A 21,220-nucleotide genomic window follows, 5' to 3' on the forward strand; every position below is an offset into this window, starting at 1 on the left:
TTTGTGGACAAATGATTGATTTTGAACAATGATAAACCAACTACATACAAAGAGGGTATGATGGACCCTGACTCCGTTAAAATGGCTAAGTGCCATGAAATCCAAGATAGTATCTATAATCAAGCTTGGAGCTTGGTAAACCTTCTGAAGGAATAAATACTTTTTGAAAGTAAATGGATCTAGAAAATTAATGGACTTGGATGTAATATCCTTGAAAAAGCTCGACTTGTCGAAAGGTTGTTTACGACAAAGTTGAAAGAGTTGACTGCGATAAGATTAGATCTTCCGTAGCGATGCTTATAGTCTATGCGGGTTATTCTAGTAATCGCCACATATTTCTTTTATGCGATATGTTAGTAGGACGGCAGAAACACATTCCGTAAGCAGAAGCGTGTATTCAAGGTATATACAAGATACAATCGAAAGTTTTGCTAGTCCATAGAATACTAGATAGGTATACAAACTTCACTGGATGAAGTGAGTATCACGGAGTTGGAATCTTCACCGGATGAAATAATCAAAGAGTTTTGATTTTATCGGAAACGATGAAGATGCTTACATTTACAAGAAATTAAGTGGGAGCGCTGAGACATATTTATAACTAGGTGATACCCCGCGCGTTGCTGCGGAAATTTGTAGTTAAAATTTTGTCCGACTCATAGTAACGTAAAGAATGATCGAAAATTGGATTGTGGTTTCATTGTGCCAATGATTCCAAACTTTGGGCAGGCGTATCTGCTGGAATATATTGTATATAAATATGACTTGATCTTGTAGTACAGCTAATGTTGATTCCCACGGCAGGATCATCTGGTGGGGTGTACCGTATATCTGTAAGAACTTGGACAAAAGGCGCAGCCAAAAAGTTCACCATGCAGAATACTACTTCTGCATGGACTGTAGTTGTTACACGTTTTAAGGTTATATATTTGAGGGAAAATGATTCTACTCCCCCGGGGGATGAGACTCTGGGAACCTCCTGCTTCTACGCGTGCCACGCGTCCCACGTGGCCCACCTAAGCTCCACCGTTTTCGATTCATTGCATCCACTCGTTTCTTCTTGGATAACTCATCCTCCTCCACAAACGACTCTGCTCCTCGGTCTTCACAGCGCTGCCGCTGTTCCCAAGCGCCGCCCACCGCCGCCGCCGCCGCCGTGCCTGCCGCTGCTTCCGACATGCCCGCCGCTCAGTCGCGCGTCGCTCGCCGCCGCTGTCGTGCCCCACGCCAAGGCACGACTCTCGTGACGGAGCGCCGCTACTCCGCCGCCGCGCCGCTGCTCCGCCGCCCAAGGAACGACTCTCGCGACGAAGCGCCGCCGCGCTGCTGCTCCTCCGCCGCCATGCCCCACGCCAAGGCACGAATCTGACGAAGCGCCGCCGCGCCGCTGCTCCGCCGCCGCCGTGCCCCACGCCCAAGGCATGACTCTCGCGACGAAGCGCCGTCGCGCCGCTCGCCGGTTGCGGTGGTCGGAGGTGCGGCCTGCGGGCGGGCGCCTTTCCTACCTCCCGCCGGCGGAAGTGCTATTACCAATGGCTGTCGTTGCTGCGCGCCGTGGGCGTAGGTGCTCGCCACCGAGGGCGCCGTTGCTCGCCTCCCGTCGGTGGAGGTGCTATCTGCCGTAGTGTTGTGTAGCCCAATTTGGGATGCTACTAGTGGCTGTCAGTGGTGCTACCAGCCGAGGGCGTCGATGCTACATGTGGTCGCCGCCTCCATCTCGCGCTCCTCTGCTTTGTTAGGAGTTTTTGCTACCTTAGGCATGCGGCGTTGCTACCTGTGAAAGCTAGTTTTGCTATTTAATGTGTCCGACATTGCTACCGGCGGAGGGTGGATTTTTGCTACCATAGGCATAGGGCGTGTTGTCCTGTTGCTGCAACCTCGAACGGTGTTGTTGTCGGCTGCAGGCGAGGTCTTCGTTGATGTCTTAGAAGATTTGCAACATATGAATAAAAAATAAAAAAATTGCTACAATTTATTAGCGGTTTTGCTACATCTGTGTTTGCTACGGGGTCTCCGACGAGGTCTCCGGCGAGATTCCGGCGAGCTCAGACTTTTTCTTTTATTTCATGGACGAACCGTTTTTTGCTACAATGTAGCAAAAGCGGGTTATTTTTTGCTGCCGGGAGGTGTCTTTTTGCTACATTCAGTAAAAGCAGATCTGGCCGTTCAAGATGGCCGATCCGACGGCTGTCTACCCGGGGGCTGGGAAATCAGATCCCCCGGGGGACGCCCAGCAGTTTCCATATTTGAGGCATGGTGCGGCAAACAGTACATATTTCACCGAGTTACTGTTGAATATTACCTATAGTATACATATGGAATATTTATTAGTTACAACTCAGAAGGGACCATACCTGATCCTCTCAGATTTCATATTCACCAGAATAATTAGGTAGGTGATATTTTAACTGCATAAACTTAGTATTCAATTACAAACAACTAAATTCAGTACTTATATGAAACATTTTGTGGGCAGTACTAAATTAGAAGATTACATTTGTCAGGTCACGCAGGAGGTTTGAAAACATAATATAATATTGAAGTGCATAATTTTAGAGAACAGGTTTTACACATGCAAGCTTGCTAACTGAACACACCATGATGTAGCATCTATCTTCAAGCCAGAAACACACAAGGGCGAGCAGAACTGCATCCTCAATTCCAATAAGACACAACGGAAAAATCATGAGACCATGATGCACCTGCAATATGTAATATGCCTCTAAAATTATGAAGTACATGTTATTATGAATTTATAGTGAGGAGTGATGTTTTGCCTCTTGGGTGCATATGCTTCCTTTATTTTAACTTTTTATATATTTTGAAATGTTGAAAAATTCTATACGAAAATTTCACATGCTTTCCATAAAAAATCGACTTGTCATTTATGTTGTGCAAAAAGACAAATTGTGCTGCTAAAAATAAAGCTATTTGTGAGACCTATTTTTTATTTTTAGATCGAACACAAAACATATTACTTTTTTGCAAAACTGTACGAACACACATAAACTATTGAGATGTATATGCGAATTTTTTTGTTAGAATATTCTACCAATTACAAATATATTATTTTGATGGAGGAATCATATGCACCAGGAAACTGAATTGAATTTACGTTTATGAGAATATTTCACATACCTGAAGGGTATATATTTTCTATCAAAACCTGGAAGATTTATGGATGTTCCATGTCTGGCTCTATGTTTATCCAATACGTTGCAGTCGCTCTGTTTCAATCCAATATTTGTTAGTAGGCATGCACTGTAAGGCAATAGCACCACGGTCATATTGAATTGTAGATATAATGCAAGTATATCCGTAGGAAAAGGATGGCAGCGCGGAATCATACGATTGGATCACTCAAGTATTAGATTGACCCCATGATATTCAGAGTGGAATAATTCTGCTCGGGAAACAATTTACCTGAAATTAAACTGGAAAATCCCCTTAGTATTAGATTGACCCCGTGGTATTCGGAGTTGGACGTAGCACGCATGGCAGCATCTGCCGGATGGGGTGCTGAAGTAGTTGTGCTCGCCACAGCAGATCGATACAGGTGCCGCTAAATCTTGGTGGTCTGTTTGAAAGGGCAAAAGGGACGCACGCGCTTTCATGATGGTTAAAGGTAGAAGAAAACTAAAGGCGGTGCTGCCGTTGGTGTCCGCCTCACCATTGCGGCTGGGATATATATGCAGGCCAGCCAAGTTTGTGAAGGGAAACCATGTGACACTGAAGACTTGAAGGTGGCTTCAGTGGGAATTTACTGATGGAAGAAGATGAAGGGAACCATCGGAGAGAAACATATCTCCACTTTCCTCAATCCAACGATAAGAGAAAGGGGAGAGGAAAAGAGCAACAATTTTTCACGAATTAATGCATGCTCGGCTGGCTAGAGAGGACACACCGATCTTGGTCTCGCTAGGCCGGTCGAGCGAACGGCCAGGTCGGCCTCTTGCGGAGACGTAACCAGGCCTGGATAACACTCTTCAGTCTAGGACCGGAAGAGATAATTAAGACCACACCTTTGAAATCCAACGGCCTGAGATAATTGAGGTGATGTGGCTGCACCAGCTTTCAGCTTGCAAACATTAAATGCATTTTAGTGGGGATGAACTTTATAGATATTATAGATACTTTATGTGGATGACGTATCGTTGATTAGAAATGATGTAATTTTTTCCTTTATGTGATTAAAAGTTTTCATTGAAAACTAATTTCATTGAAACGATATGGACTAAAAACATATTTAGCGTCAAGCTCTATGAATATAGATTGAAGCGCATAATAAGTTTAAGTCAAAGTACATCGAATAAATATTGAAGTAGTTCAATATGAAAACGTCAAGAAGGTGTTCTTTTCCATGTGGAGGTTTAACAAAACTTGAGTGTATTTGACACTCAATGAGTAAAAACACATGAGTGATTTTAGATTACAAATAATATGTACACAATCAGATGTCTTGTGCTCTAAATTGTTATGATCATATACCAGAATGATTCATATGATAATCATTGGACAACAGTAAGAATATCTCTGAGTGCTTTGGAAGAGCCGAGGATATATATGTAGTTTTTATATGGGGTAATGACAAACAAATCGATGTAACGTGTTGCACTGACATTAGTTTGGTCACATATAAAAATGAATTTCAATCTCAATTAGTCTAAGTGTTCATTAAAAGGTAGCACAATGGGCTAGAAGAAGTCTATACTAGATTTAGATGAGTTCTAAATATTGTGACGGATTCTACAAGCGAAGACAGAGTATATCATTGTTTTGACAATGACCGAGGGTGTTTGAGTCAATAAGTTCTTTTAGAACTAGGTGTAATTCCGGTAGTGTCAGAACTATGAAGCTATATTGTGTGTGACAATATTGGTAACATATTTCAGACCGCGGAGTTAAGGTCCACCAGAAGACCAAACATATACGAATAATGCCGACTCATTTGAAAAATGAGTGCTGCGTGGAGACGCAAATGAATTACAAAAATACATACGTTTCTGAGCGTGTCAGATTCGTTGACTAAAACCTCTCCCGTGAGCAAACATGATAAGCACCAGAAGGCCATGGTGTTAGATTTTTACAAATGTAAACTAGATTATTGACTCTAGTGCAAGTGGGAGACTGTTGGAGATATGCCCGAGAGATAATAATAAAGTGGTTATTGTTATATCTTAGTGTTCATGATAAATGTTTACATCCCATGCTATAATTGTATTAACCGGAAATATTAATACTTGTGTGTTTTGTAAACATAAAAGAGTCCCTAGTAAGCCTCTTGTTAAGCTAGCTTGTTGATTAATAGATGATCATAGTTTCCTGATCATGAACATTGGATGTTATTAATAAAAAGATCATGTCATTAGGAGAATGATGTGATGGACACACACACCCATAGTAAGCATAGCATATGATCAAGTCATTAAGTTCGTTTTGCTACAAGCTTTAAGATACATAGTAACATAATCCTTCGACCATAAGAATGGTTCGGAGAATAAGATTCATATATAGGAAGTCATTTTCCGGGGTTCGGAAAAAGTTCGGTGTTTTGACCAGAGCTTCTAGAAGGTTCTAGAAAGATTGGAAGGGTTTGGAATATTAAGGAAGGTTTCGGAAGTGTCCGGAACGACCCGGGCTGTCTAAGGAAGTCCGGAGGGTTCAATAATAGGTGTATCCACGTTTTCCTTAAGGGTTAAGGAGTTTCCCCTAAGGCAAATTCGAATTTGGCAAAAGGGTTAAGGATGTACTACTTCCGCTGCCCGCTGGAACGGGGAGAAGGACGTCTTCATCAACACTGTACGTGTGATCGAGTGCGGAGATGCTGCCCGATTGCGGCACTGTCGGGATCTTCTACTCGCTCCTAAGAGCGGCAAGTGATCGACTACATCATCCACATCCATCTTGTTAAACGCTTAGCGATCTTCGAGGGTATGTTGATCCCATCTCGTTGCTACCATCTAATAGATTAGATCTTGGCTTGTTGTTCGTTCTTGCGGTAGGAAAATTTTATTTTCTATGCTATGAACCCCTACAAATGATACCTTCTATCCGGATTATGGATTGTAGTATGATAAGCTTTTTCCATAGAAGACCTAGGTTCAATCAAACATTAGGAAGCAATGCTAAAGTGGTGTAAAGGAAACGTCTACAAGACTTGCTAGTTGATTTTATTTTATGTTTACCGGACCTATCTAGTTTACTCTTAGTTGGGTTGTTTCAATGGATGGAAATAGGCTTGGGTTAAGGATTGTCCTGCAACTATGCCATAGATATAGAATTAAGTTCAAATGTGTAGTAAATAAAATAGAGATAAGAGATTTGTGAGCAGCACATCCATAAATACTCTTGCCCCTAAAGCCAAAGGTGACAAGAGCATCTTAGTCCAACCACTGTTCCCACAGCCGCGAGTAACAATAATTATTAAGCAAATGAATACATACCAAAGCATTAAACTAGATGATTGTATCGTTGATCCCGAATGAATCACTAAACATGTGCTGTTACTTTCCCTTTTCTGACACTGAGGTTTCGCGATAGCACGCCATTCTCCACTCATCCCACCTCTTCCCTTGATCGATCCGATATACATGGATCGATGATACAAGATTGCCAAACTCCTATTCAATTCTTACACATATTTATAAGATTAGATGCATATAAACGCTGCGATGATTCACCCCACCCGCAGCCCGTGAGAACTACTCACACATAATATCAAGATCAAAAATAGAAATCATTATGGCAAATACTTGGATTGAAATCACAATATTCTTACAATGGTCGCCAATTCTCAAGGGGATCTCTATTACAATAGTGATGGCTATGTCTATGGCTATCGCTATGGAGGAGATGGGAGACGGAATGATAAACTATGGTGGTGGATCTCCTTCAGTGTGGTGTAGATGGATCTGATGGTGGCGGGCAAGCATATCCTATACCAACTAATGCTACAAAATTGAGAGGTTTTCTGGGATTAACCGGGTATTACACGAAATTCGTTTCGTGTTATGGGATAATTGCGAAATCACTCACCCAGTTGCTCACTAAAAAAGGGTTTAATTGGTCTGAACCAGCTCAGAGTCTGTTTGATCAGCTAAAGGCTGCCATGGTCAACACACAGGTTTTGGCGCTTCCAAATTTTGATCGATCGTTCTCGATTTAAACGGATGCTTGCGCTACAGGCATTGGTGTTGTGTTAGTCCAAAATGGTCATCAAATCGCCTACTTTAGCAAATCCTTGGGTGTGAAAAATCAGCGCTTATCAACATATGAGAAGGAATTTCTCGCTGTCATGATGGCCGTCGACAAGTGGCGCGCTTATTTGCAGCGCGGCCCTTTTGTAATTCTCACCGACCACAAAAGCTTATGCAATCTGGAGGATCAACAGTTCGACACGGACGTGCAACGGAAAGCCATTTCCAAGCTTGTTGGGTTGCAATTTCGATTTCAGTACAAGAAAGGAGCTGAAAATGGTGTTGCCGACGCTCTGTCGCGGGTTGGACACTTACTGTCTGCTATAGCCATGTCTATCTGTCTTCCTAGTTGGCTACAGGAAGTTGCTAACTCTTATAAAACCGATGTTGAGGCTCGAGAATTATTGATCAATCTTGTTGTCCACAGTCCTGATGAGAATGGCTACGATTTGCATTAGGGAGTGATCCATTGCAAGGGTCGGATGTTTATTGGTGCCAATGCAGCACTTCAGACCAAATTGATCTGGGCACTGCATGATAGCGTTGTGGGAGGTCATTCAGGCACGACTACGACTTATCAGCGTGTCAAGAAATTGTTCATTTGGAAGGGACTCAAGTCAGTTGTGGATGATTTGTTTGTTAGTGTGCTATTTGCCAGCATGCTAAACACGAACATACCAAGCCAACTAGGAAGCTTCAACCCTTTCTTATTCCTGTAGCACCATGCAAAAGATTACCATGGATTTCGTAACTGGTTTGCCGAAGTCTAAAGGGTTTGAAGTCATAATGGTAGTCGTGGATCGTCTTACAAAGGTGACTCACTTTGTCCCTTAAAGACATCCGTTTACTGCTGCTCAGGTTGCATAGACTTTCTGGAAAAATGTCGTCAAGTTGCACGGTATCCCCTTGACAATCATCTCTGACCGTGATCCAGTGTTTACTAGTAACCTGTGGCGTGAACTAATGAAAGCGGCGGGCACTAAATTGCATTTCTCAACAGCTTATCACCCGCTGACCGACGGTCAAACAACTGTGAATCAGTGCATGGAAATGTTCTTGCGTTGTGCAGTGCATGACAGTCCTCGAAAGTGGTGTCGCTGGTTACCCGCTGCTGAATTTTGGTATAATTCAACTACTCATGCTTCCTTGATTTGTTCTTCCTTCAAAGCTCTCTATGGCCAAGATGTTAATACAGGTGCTATGTTGTTTTGGCAAGGGAATTCTATACTGGCAACTGAGTTAGACCGGGAGTTGCACACTACTCAATTGCGCGATCATCTGTTGAGAGCTCAACATCGTTTCAAGAAGAAGGCAGACAAGAACAAAACTGAGAGGGAATTTCAGGTTGGTGATGTTGTGCTCCTTAAGCTCCAACCCTATGCTCAATCTACTGTGGCAAATCATCCATGTAAGAAACCGTGTTACAAGTTCTTTGGTCCTTTCACGGTGGCTCAGACGGTGGGGACATTGTCATACAAACTCAATCTGTGGATAGTCGAGTGCATCCAGTATTTCATGTCTCGCAACTGAAGCCCTTTCTGCCGAACTATTCTCCGGTTTTCTCTGAACTACCGAAAGCACCAGACTTAACTGCTAAGGAGATCTCTCCTGTGGCTATTCTTGAGAGAATAATGAGCAAGAAAGGTCAGGAACCGGTCGTCCAGCTTCAGGTTCAGTGGTCGACCTTACCTGTTTCAGATGCTACTTGGGAAGATTACACTGTTTTGCGTTCTCTCGGAGGAAGCTTCATCTCAAGAGAAAGGCAATGTAACATCTACTACTACGGTGTAGCGTTCCATCAGTGCACTTCGTGCATTCTGGCCCATGGGCTTGTAAGAGTGGGGTCCCCAGGTGGTGTGTGTTAGACATTGTAATCCGTATCAGAAAAAATAGAAGCGCTGTCTCTCATCCTCTATCTCTTGTTCTCATCTCCCTGCTTACTATTCCCACCTCAGATTCAAATTCTCTGTATCCACCAAACCTATTCGTGTTATTCAAATTGATTGGGCCGTCACATTGAGCCCCAGACACATGAGGCCTGCTAGATATCCGACGCAGCTATCAGGGGTAGGACTATACGAAGACCGACCTTCGGGAAGGTCCAATCCGCGCTGAAAGCAGGCTCTCCGCGAGCGAGCGAAACGCAAGTAGGGCTGGACAAAAAGCTCGAAGCTCGGTGAGTTAAATGAGTGCTGATTTGCTCGACTCGTTTGAGCTCGGCTCGTTTTGTTAACGAGCCGAGCTGAGCATCAGTTTTTGCTCGTTAAGGTTAACGAGCTAAACAATCGAGCCGACTATGTTCGTGAGCTCCTCGATAAGCTCGGTAACAAGCTAGGCTTCACCAGTTTTGCTGCGAGTCACTTTAGTGATCTCAAATATTTTCCAGGAAGGGGCCAAGCAAAAGAGTGTTCTTTAACCATGCTTGAAACTTCTACATTAGGATCTAAAACCTATGCTTCCTCTCTTCCTCACCAGGCAATGCACACATGTTTGTTTTCAATTGCCTCCTTAGCGATCCTTAACGAGCTGCTCGCGAGCACTCGCAAGAACATAACGAGTCGAGCCGAACAATGATTTCAGCTCGTTATTCTTAATGAGCTTAACGATTCGATCCTTAATGATCATGAGCTTAACGAGCCGAGCCTTAACGATCCGAGCAGCTCGTTAGTCCACCCCTAAACGCAAGCGAGCGCGGGACATGCGGCCGTCGCTGTACCTACGCGCGCGCGTGGGAGTACCTACGCCCTTGGGTCCTGGCTTGTGGCTGTACGCGCGCGGGAGCTAGCTCATTTACTTCTGTACGCGTGCGCGTTGGAGCTCAGCGCATGCAAATGCAAGTACCGATCCACTATAGTTCTTAAATCTGTTTGACAAATGTTGTTACAACTTAGTATAAATCATATACATATCACGAGTTATCCAAGACGAGTACAATTTAGTGAATATGCGATTACAATTACGTACAACGCACGAGTACAATTACGTACAACACACAAGCACAGTTACGTATAACACACAAGTACAGTTGAACACACGTGCGAGTACAAGTACAGTCACACACACAAAGCAGGTACAATTACGCACACGAGCAGGTACAGCCGCGCACACGAGTAAATACAACCGCGTAGACGAGCGAGTACAGGTACACACGCGCAGACGAGACAGGTACGATGAGCGCACACGAGTAAGTACGGTCGCGTACACGAGCGAGGTGCAGATACGGTCACACACGAGGAAGTACTAGTACAAAAACACAGGTACAGTAGCGCACACGAGTAAGTACAGTTACCGAGTAAAGGGAAAACTGCACCAAATACACTAAAAACAGAAGTACTTATCAGTTGAAACACGAGTACAGTTAGGTACATAACACAATTACAACCTTATTAGTATTGGAAGTACGGAAAAAAGTATCTCGAAACCTATCAATATGGGATCTAGTTTTGAAGATCTCGACGCGAGGATCTCAGAAGTGGAAACGGTTCGTAATTTAAACTTACGGTTCTCGAGATATTTCATTTTGAAAAAACGAATCTAGAAAATAAAGGGAATAACGCAGCCCCTCTGCCTTCTCTCTCCTCCCTCATCCCCACTTTGCTTCTCCTTGCGACACGTGGCGAGCAGGGAGACCACTTCCCAGAGATTTTCTGGCACAACAACGCGCCACTTGTTGTGCGCGGAGCGAGTTGTCTTCCCTTCGCGAAGGTCGGCCTTTTTCTAGAGTTTTCCAGCTATCAGCGACCGAAAATCAGGAAACTGCAGAGAATTAGCACGTTAGGGCATGTACATTCGTTTAGACACCCTGCTGTCTGTAAAATCCTCCACGTCAACTATAGACAGCGGTAAAGACAGTTTTTACAATGGTCTGCCTTTTTACTATCTGTAGCTCCCTAAAAATCAGGGAGCAAAAGGATTTTGCAACTTCCAGTAACGGAAAATCAATCAGATCTGTATACCAATCTAGCTAGCCACCATTGTACATCGATCGAACAGCCGATCAGAAGAAGCTCGATGTGGAATCGATTAGCGGACTGTGGCCTACAGCTCCCCGTCCTTGAGGAGGACGTGTTCGTCGGCTACAAGCCACAGGACGCGGTCTCGGGAGCCAGTGCCAGTCACGGTGCCGGAGTACGACGAGGCTGCGGCGCTCTCCGGGACCTACGACGATTGGTTGGATGGATGTAGGCGTCGTAGGGGAGAAGAAGACGGGATCTACCGGTCACAAACCCGGCCACGACAAGCGACGAAGTTGATACAATGGGAAAAAAGGTCGACGATAGGGAGCGATTTGTGCGGGAACAGACCGTCTGTATCTTTGCAGACGGACTTGACGGTTTTTCCTCCTCTCTTTCTCACACGTCATCTATGTTCCTACGTGGCCCAACTTACAGACAGCTGAGTAGACACTGTTGTACATGCCCTTAGAGGATTCCAAGTTCGTTACCAAGGTTTGAGCCGTCACGCACCAACTGATCTTGACCGTCACCTACCAGGCTACCACGTCCACGCAATGACGTGCACGTGTAGCATCTTCCTCTTTGTGAACATAAAGTATAACAGCTATGAAAATACCAGGGGTCGGCAATTGGACTACATACAATACTATTTTTTTTTGACAATTTTATGTATCACGCAATAAAAGCTGTAAAACTATAGAGATGTAAGCATTCTCATATTTATGATTACATGCTCCATTCTGCTGGTACAACTTACTATTTCCCATCCATATCGGGCTTCTGCCATCTCGCATCAGTATAACACTGTTCGCTGCCATGCTCACCTCACGCATTAGGAACAATCCAGCTCGTACTCCCTCCGTTCCTTTTTAATTGACTCGGATTTAATACAAACTTGTACTAAATCCGAGTCAATTAAAAAAGAACGGAGGGAGTACTATACAACGGAAACAACCAAATGTTCAAGTGTAGTCTTTTCCTCTAGTATCGGCGGCCACCGCCAGTCGACAAGAGAACCCTTGTGGGCTTCTTGCCTTTCTTCCCGACTGCATTTGGCTTAGGCATCTCCATGCTGTTGTCAGCAGCAGCTCCGGCAGCTCCGGCAGAGGATAGGATGCTGGCAAAGGACAAGGAGGACGTTGCTGCCGGCCCTGCACAAGCAGCAACACAGTTTATGTGAGGATCTTATTAGTACACATCATACTCATAGTATGGCACATGTAGAATACCGGATATGGTGAGCCGTACCTTGGTCCCTTGCGCTTTCATTTTTGCCAGCCGTGTCCCCAGTTTCAGCTCTTAGAGGAGGCGAGTCTTGTGCAGACGCAAAACCAAGCCGCGTAACATCCGAGAAAAGTTTTCTTTCATTGGCTGGTGGACTAGTTGATGGTCCAGCAATATTTCCCAGAGCTTCAGTGTGTAAATAGTAAGGTATCATTATCAAGCACAAGGCATATGTTCTAAATAACAAAATAAGGCATCCACGAAGAATTACAAATATGGAAAAATAATGAAATGTTAGAATATACCAAAGACGTAGGAGTAGAATATACTGTATCTAGTAGTAAGAAACTTTTGTCGTCTCCAAACTAAAGTAATCCATGGTGCCATGTCAACTCGGCAAGGGTGTGCCAGCCATTGAGTTATGGAGGCCTGGGAATCCCGGATCGCTCGCACGGCTATCAGCCTTTGGACACGTTGGATATGGAGGATGCATACAGATCCACTGCATCCTTGGAGCGGAATTGATATGCATTTCTCGAAGGTTGAGCAGGACGTGTTCCACGCCTCCACAAAGGTGGTGATCGGCAATTGGAGCATGGCTCTCTTCTAGTTGGATAGATGGCTGCATTACAAAGCCATCAGGGAGATAGCGCCAATCCCAGAGCGCGCTAGGAAACGCCGCACGGTGAGAGGGGTACTTATCGAGCACCGTTGGATTTCCAGATATTCAGGGCGCGCTGACCTCGCGAGCCCTCTGGCAATACATGCAGCTCTCGATCATGGTGCGGGACATGCAGCTCTCGGTAAGGGCAGATGCTACGCTTTGGCGCTGGAGACGACAGATGTGCAGTATTCCTCCAAATCTTGCTCCAAATCTTCCTACGAGCTCCTTTTTCAAAGATCGGTAGTTTCGATCTTGGGAGCTTAACTGGGACTCCTGGGCCCCGCTGAGGGTAAAGTTCTTCATCTGGCTTGCATGCCAAGATCGCTGCTGGACGGGTGAGAGGCTAGCGAGAAGGGGTCTCCAACCCCCCCCCCCCCCACTACGCTGCCCGCTGTGCAACCAGTCGGAGGAGAGCATGAGGAACCTTCTCACGGACTGCCCATTCTGTAGCACGATCTCTGGTATGAGGTGTTATCCTAGATTCAATCCACGGCTGGACCTCCAGATGAGGAGGATGACTTCGTAGAGTGGTGGTGACGGCTATCTGATCTACCCCTGCGGAAGGGAACCTCGTCGCTTCCTATGCTGACGGCATGGTGGATCTGGAAGCACCCGAACATGGTCATCTTCAGCAACGCAAGCTCCGACTCCACTAGTCTCCTCGACACGATTCAATCCAAGGCTCGATCTTGGGCTTTGTCAGGCGCGATTGGCTTAAGTGCCTTGATCCCCACCGCAGCTTAGGTCTAGTTGAGTTTTATGGTGGAGTGTTAGCTCGTCTAGAGCTTCTAAATTTGTAAACACTCTTTTCCTATCAATGCATCGAAATGCAAAACACAGGGCATACACAAAAAAATGCAGATTTACCTTCAAAGTCATCCAGAGAGAACATAACATCGTTGTGACTCTGAGAAAAATTTGTATGTTCAAAACGCATAGCAGATGCCTGCACAGCAGCAGCTACTTCTGCCTTAACCCTGTCGCTTTCTTCCTACAAAACAGTAAGAATGTGCTTCGTATGAGACGTCTAAATTTTAATTCAAACATAATCATATTATTTTCCATCTAAGCAGTATCAGGCCCAGGATTTTGGGGATATGTGTTTGAAGTTTTCAAAACAATAAGCATGAGGAACTATTTGTACATGACATTGCAAAGATAACTACTCCCTCCGTTCCATATTAGTTGTCACTAATTTAGTACGAACTTGCAGTAAATCCGCGACAACTAATATGGAACAGAGGGAGTAATAGTTACGTGGCATTACAGAAGTCAAAAACCAATTTTTAGCAGCACAACATCCCTCAACAATGCAAAAGGAGATGTATGCGCAGAAGACCATTAGGTGTACACAAGGCAAAAACAAACCTTCCATAGATAGTAGCCAGCACTGCTAATGTGACAAGCATCGCATTTTACTCTTGGATACACCCTAATTGCTTTAGAAACTAATTTAACAGAAATGGCTAGCTACCAACTGGGTCTGTACTGCACAACAAGGTGACAACTTTTACCAGTTTAAATTTAAGGAGTATTTGATATCCCCATTATATTAATGTTGTCTACTTACTAACTGTGGTTGTCTCTTTTTTTTCTTCTATTTCTCGACAAGACACCTATATTATTCAAAGAGACTGAAAACCAGGTGGGATATCCCAGGCATAGGCCCAAATTGCAAGCTATAGAAGTCCAGATCCAAAAACATCTAACACTGCTACAGTGTGCTTGGTGACTCCCCAAAATATCTATAAGCCCAAATGCTGCATAAAAAACTCATTTGTCCAAAGTTTTAGATTGTCACAAGATGGTTAAAAAAACACGCACATCAAGTAATATGTACGAAGCAATAGATCAGACCTTCTTGGCAGTTTGCTTTCTCTGTTTCTCGCGCTTTTTGATTTCATCCATGAATGGAGCCAATGAGATCGGAGGTAGCATATCACTCAGGTCAATTTCACAGAACTGCATAGTTTATATTACCAAACATGAGAATAGGATCAAAAGCAAAACTAGATTCGCGCATCAAATTTACCTGGAATGTTGTTGTTAATGAGAAATGGCTTAAGAAGCGATATCGTTTTCTTGTAGCCTCAGACTGTGTTATAGTTTCCAACTCCAAGATTTTTCCAGTCACTCTGTGCAAGTAGGTTGACCAATAACATTAGCATGACATAGCAACATTCAGATCCCACATAAAAACACACTCCAACCTGAATCTCGTATCTTATAAACATAAAAAAATAATTTCGTCCACATACAGACAAAACAATAAACCATACAAAGTAACACTCTTTTTTATTTGACCAAAGATAGCATATAACTTTCACAAACATCAAGCATTCATTCTACTATCACTTCCTCACTATGATTTTACTATTTTAGCATATAACTTTCACAAACTTTGACCAAAGATAGTTATCTGAGGTAATTCATTTTTCTTATTTGTTCAAAACTCTATGATTTTACTATTTTAGCCTCCATATGATACACAATATAATAGAATGTATTTTTTATCTTTGCAAAGAGTGAAAATAATGATCCAACAACTGGTTGATTGCAGAAGATATTGGAAACCAAATGTTTGTAAGATTTCATAAGGAGTGATGTAGTCTGTCTAAGGTCTAGGTCATGTCTTCGTTTGCTTCGGCATCATCAAGAGCTTTGTCATGGTCTATATTTTTTATTTATTTCGCGTCCACATTAATTGGATTCATTTGGTTTAGTTCTGTTTGTGAAAGTGCCAAATTTTTCTCTTTTTAACTTAAGTAAATTAATGTGGAACAAAAGAAAATAGATGTAAAGTGAAATCTAACATTTCGAATGGTTTAAAAAAAAACCTGTCGAGAGTTATGAGCATGTATTCATCTATTAATTATGTAGCCGTTGCAACGCACAGGCACATTTCCTATATTGCACAAGAATGATAAAATAATGACAACATCTGGGATTCCAGGCTTTAGGAAATAAGAAAAAGAAAAAACTAGTAACCAGCATTACCTTGGTGGAAGCATAGCAGAGCACCCAAAATGGTTTAGAAGGCATTTCATGTTCAGCGGATGAAGAATTAGGTGTTGTCCATCAAACACCTGTAACAAGATTTTGAACATCAATCTTTGTGAAAACACCAAACCTTGAGCACTGGGAGAGTCATCACCAGAGTCTCAGATATGACACAAACCTGGTAAAATGTGTATGAATCTTGTTCATTCGACTCAATGGTGGCAGCACGTCTCTCTTCCATTTTGGGTGGCACTCCCTTATTGGTGATATTAGATCGGGGTGCAACAGAAAGCCCTGAAATACCAGCGATAATATCTCCATCTGAAACAGGGGAGAGCTTCTGCCCACTGTTCAGCCGCGAAGTTTTCAGACTATCATAGTTCTTCGTTTTGCTACTAGACACAGATGAGAAGCTATCCTTTATAGGGGGGCTGCTACTTTGGTTTCTGTACTCAGACCAGTATTTCATCCTTTCTTCGAGTTGCTCCAAAGCAGCAGAAACATATGGAAGATTCTCCAAGTCATCAACAAGGCCTAGGTCAGCCCTGTGCAACCAATTACTGAGATCTGATTTTGCCTCTCTAACAGTGAGCTCAACATCAGATGTCAAAATAAACTTGGAGAAAACATCAGTGGGATCTTCATCTAGAGAAGAATATTCACTAGACAGATTCCTAATAAAAGGAGTGAGTGAATTTTTTGACCGCCCCAGAAGAGTGAAGGTCGCACTGTCACCAATATGGAAATGCTGAAGTTGAGTAACAAAGATGGTATTCAACTCCTTCACTGATATCATCATGAAACACAGTGGACACTTCTTCCAGCATTCACCTCTGTAATCCTCTTTACCCATTAATAAATAACGCAAAATGCATGGAAAGCAATATATATGACCACATGATGTAATCTGCGGGCACAATGGGCTTTCCAAGCAAATGGGACATCGCACCTCGGAAGGGCTACAGTATCTTACACAGATTATGTCTTCCCACTGGAGCATCTTATCAGGATCCATTGAATCAATTTGACAATTTCCAGTATCCAACACAACAAACTTGAAATTTGCTTGTAGGAACAAGTCCTTGTTGTAAGGTTTAATCTTCCTTTGCCTTCTCGAGGGATATATTCTAGGGCCACGAGGCTGTGGTCGAGAAATAGGATCATACTGGAAATTCAGAAGATAATTGGCATTCACAGCTTGATTCTTTCTAGAGGCCATCAGAGCTCCATTACCCTGAAGTTCATTAGAATTATGGTGAGAGCCCACCAACTCAAGTCGACCCGAACTCCCCTGTCCAGAAGACTGGCATTCCGAAACATTGTCATCCTCTTGGGTACATGGATCATTCTCTTCACCAGATATTCTAAATCCAACTACCTGGGATTGATTTCTTTGTCATGGATATGACGAGAACAGAAAAAATGTTTCTACACAAGCTGAAAAACAAACAAATTTCAATAAAACACTCATATCATTCAAACACTTCACCTTTTGGGAAGGATCAATAGATTGTCCAATAACTGAACCAACTGAGTCTGCAAAATATGAATCCCATTGTTAAAATTACTCTGGAGTGAAAGGTTTATAGATTGGTGAGGCATGTCATGAAAGAAAGACAACAGTAGGGCACATGTCATGTAGACAACCTATGTGAGTAAAGCAGATAATTATCAATTAGCATATGACATATGCCGATACTCCCTCCATTCCAAATTAACTGAAAATATAGCTTTGTCCTAAGTCAACCTTTTTTAAGTCTATAGGGAAAATATAAACATCCACAGCACCAAATTAGTTTCATCATAAAGTGTATTTTCGTACTACATATATTCGATGTTGTGGGTAACATTTTAGCACATTTCCTGTACATTTGGTCAAACTTAAAGAAGTTTGACTTAGGACAGAGCTACAACTTCAACTAATTTGGAACAAAGGGAGTACAAGACATAAGAAACGGTCAACGTGATCAAATGTAAGACCTCAATAAGGCAAGGAAACTAAGTGCTCACACAGAACACGTTGACCAAGAAAATGGAAGACCAAACCAAGCTGGGTAGAATAGTATCTATCTGGCTTCATCAGGAAATATTAATTTACAATATTTAGTCTAAGTATCCTGTAAAACACAGCAATTTGTGAACTGAATGCGTCGCATGCTTTTGGGCCGTTAGATAGGAAACTGAGGGGCATGATCTGCGTGGAAGGTTGCTAGCACACTTGCACCCGTAGACCACCTATCCCTCTCCCATCAGCAAATATATGCATTTAATTCTTTGTCAAAACACAAAAAGGGTCACATATATTGAATCGCATGTCCAATTCATGATCTGTTTTCACCATTGTCTTTGTTTTGACGAGATCTTTGGATCCAGACCAATGTTGAATACTCACTCAATTCCAATGAATAAGGCGTATAAATTTTGTAAAATGTCAACGACATCTAAATTTGACCAATGTGTCAATTTAACATTGTAGATGTTGCTATTTTCTTCTATATATTTGGTCATGCGATTCAAAATATGAACATTTACGATACCAATTCAATATCAATATTATAAAACGTATTTTCATAATATACTTATTTAAAATTGTAGACGTTGATATTTTCTTCCATAGAGTTGGTCAAACTAAGTAATGTTTGAATTTTGACTAAATTTATACGCCTTATTCATTGGAACCAAGCTACTATGTTTTTTCGAAATTTTAAAAAACCTGTCTTGAAACTTGGCTGTACATTCAAGAAACAGTTACAAAATTTGATGTGTGTTGCACCATGTCTACAGTGTTTTCATGATTTCATAGAGGTTTCATAAAGGCTTCAGTGAGGTTTTATAGCGGCTTAAGTTTTATCGCAGTTTCTGTAAAACCTAATCTTAAGCTGTCTGGAACTTTTCTTAAATGTCTACTAAGACGTCAAACCTCACTTCAGCCGCGACGAAGAAGAATTGCATAATGAATAATTCAAACCTGATTAAAACCTCTATTAAATCTCTGTGACAACATCGAAAATGAATATGGTGCGTTATCCCAAAATTAAAATTCAAACCTTAATGAAACCACAGTATAAACTTGACCATGGGCTGATTTTGATGAAATAAAAGATTCTTCTGTAAAATATGCCCGCAACACGAATTGTGCCTGAATCTTGTAAATTGTTTGTCCATCTAACCGCCCAAAGCCTGGGGTGCATTCGGTGCACAGAGTGGTCCATATCACGATATGTTTTTCTACTCTAAGTAGTGTAATGTTCATATGAAACCAAATGTTCAATATGCTAACCGCTCCCACGAAAGAGAACCGCTCCCACGAAAGAGAACGGGGCGATCTCTGCCGGAAACTACACCGGCCAGCCGCCGGTCCCTGCCTCCTCCGTCGGCCGTTCCGGCGACGGGAGGGGGTGGGGACCCCGGAGTATCGGCTCCGGCAAGTAGTTAGGGTTGGCAAGTATTTTCTTGGGGCGCTGTTCTATGGAGAAGATTGCGTCGCGTCGGAATAATTTGCCTCTGCTCTTTCTCCATCTCGGCGTCGCTCTAATCGGTGACGTTGGAGGGCAGGTGGCCTGGTCTTCTCGCCGGTCTTCGGATCTGGTGAGATTTGTGTCTGGCGGTTGGCGTTCGGCACTCTCGCGGGTGACGGTTGCGTTGGCTGCTGCAGTTATGTCTAGCGTCTTGCAGTTGGGTGTGAGGATGACGGCAGGCGGCAACGTTTGTCTTCTTCGACTAAGTCTGGAGAAGATGACGGTGTTGGGATCTGGTGATCACGGGGAAGATCCCCGGCCGACGTGCCACAAAGTCTCGGGCTCGTCCTATGCGACGACCCGGTTCATCGGCTCAAAAAGCATCATTGAATGCGATGGTGCTCTCCCAGATCTAGGTGTGGTGGTTGTTCGCCTCTTTTTCCAGCGCTACCATGGTGGCAGTGACGGAAGATGGACGATGTTTCGGCGAGGCACAAGTTTCTCCAAGGGTGAACTTATAGTTTTACTTCTTGTGAGTTTTCTTGTGCAAAGTTGCTTGATGCAAATGTTTGTCTTGTGTGGTGACCGTATGTGTAATCTCTGTAAACAGATTGTCTAATGAAATATATGGTTACATCAAAAAAGTTTCCAAATTGCAGTCTTTTGCTCGAGGAGAAGCATATTGTGTGTGAGCGTGTGTGTTGGGGATGGAGGGGGTTCTATGTGAAGAAGATGGACATGTTAATATCCTTTAAAAAAACAGAGTCCATAGCTTACACCTTTCGCCCGAAGCATGATGTTATTCCTGCAGAAAGTAGTAATACCTAAGCGCTGCCCAGCAGCAGCCACTCGACCCCAGCAAACTTACCCAATCCAGATCTACCCGAATCAATACGATCGCACAATCGACGTACGGCAAGCAAGGGAACGAGCGAGCGAGCGAGCAAGCCCAAGAGAAACTCACCGGAGCTTGAGCCAGTATCTCCGGTACCGAGCGCGGCGGCGGAGGGCGGCGAGACGGAGACCCGAGGGGAGGAGCGACGGCCGCGGCGAGGGGCGGTGCCATGACGAGGGCTAGGATTGGAAGAGCGCGGCGCGAGCGGGTGGGATCCTCTGGTGGATTCGGTAGGGGAGATGGACATGAACCCGCGCGGGAGCTCGTTGGGGTGCGTTTGGTCGGCGGCGAGGGGGAGACGGCGGTAACGCGGGGTTGGGGAAAGAGGCCGCTTTATACGGTGGAGCGGAGCTCACGTGCGCCGGACACGCGGATGTGCGTCTCATAGTGATAGGTGAGCCTCGGCCCAAGACATGTATGCACCCCCATGTGAACGTTGTCTTCTCTTAACTAACAATCTCTTAGCAAAACAATTTACTAAAATGTATTAATTTGCATTATTTGGTAAGAGATAATGCATTGTACCACTTATATTTATGACGAATAGTAAGCGTCGCTGGGAGATTGAAACACACGACCCTCTCCCCGCACGCCGTTCAATCCAACCTGTCCGGACCGTCTGATGGAATCGCTCGCGTCGCCCTCCACCACCACCGCTGAAAAAGATTCATCCTTCCTAGCGTTGCATCCCATCGAAATTTCCAGGCCCACTCCATCCCCGCAAAATTCATAGGCCCCTCCGCCATCCCAGACTTCGGTGGCCGCTTGTGGCAGCTAGTCCCTCACCCTCATTGTTCCTCCCAACCTGGACGGTGGAACTCGTCCGT

At 43.7% G+C, this 21,220-nt stretch overlaps 1 protein-coding gene across 1 annotated transcript; it reads right to left on the reverse strand.

The window, feature by feature from the left end:
- Positions 1 to 12,123: 12,123 nt before the first annotated feature.
- Positions 12,124 to 20,720, reverse strand: LOC124692290 (RING finger protein 10-like). Its single transcript, XM_047225629.1, has 9 exons — positions 20,463 to 20,720; positions 17,530 to 17,576; positions 16,219 to 17,418; positions 16,038 to 16,126; positions 15,073 to 15,175; positions 14,898 to 15,002; positions 13,908 to 14,031; positions 12,401 to 12,562; positions 12,124 to 12,303 (listed from the first exon to the last, which is right to left on the reverse strand). Exons 1-9 carry the CDS (start codon positions 20,638 to 20,640, stop codon positions 12,134 to 12,136), a joined length of 2,178 nt encoding a protein of 725 aa, XP_047081585.1. The 5' UTR covers positions 20,641 to 20,720; the 3' UTR covers positions 12,124 to 12,133.
- Positions 20,721 to 21,220: the final 500 nt, after the last annotated feature.

Source organism: Lolium rigidum, chromosome 2, assembly GCF_022539505.1.
Source record: "Lolium rigidum isolate FL_2022 chromosome 2, APGP_CSIRO_Lrig_0.1, whole genome shotgun sequence".
Classification (NCBI taxonomy): Eukaryota; Viridiplantae; Streptophyta; class Magnoliopsida; order Poales; family Poaceae; genus Lolium; species Lolium rigidum.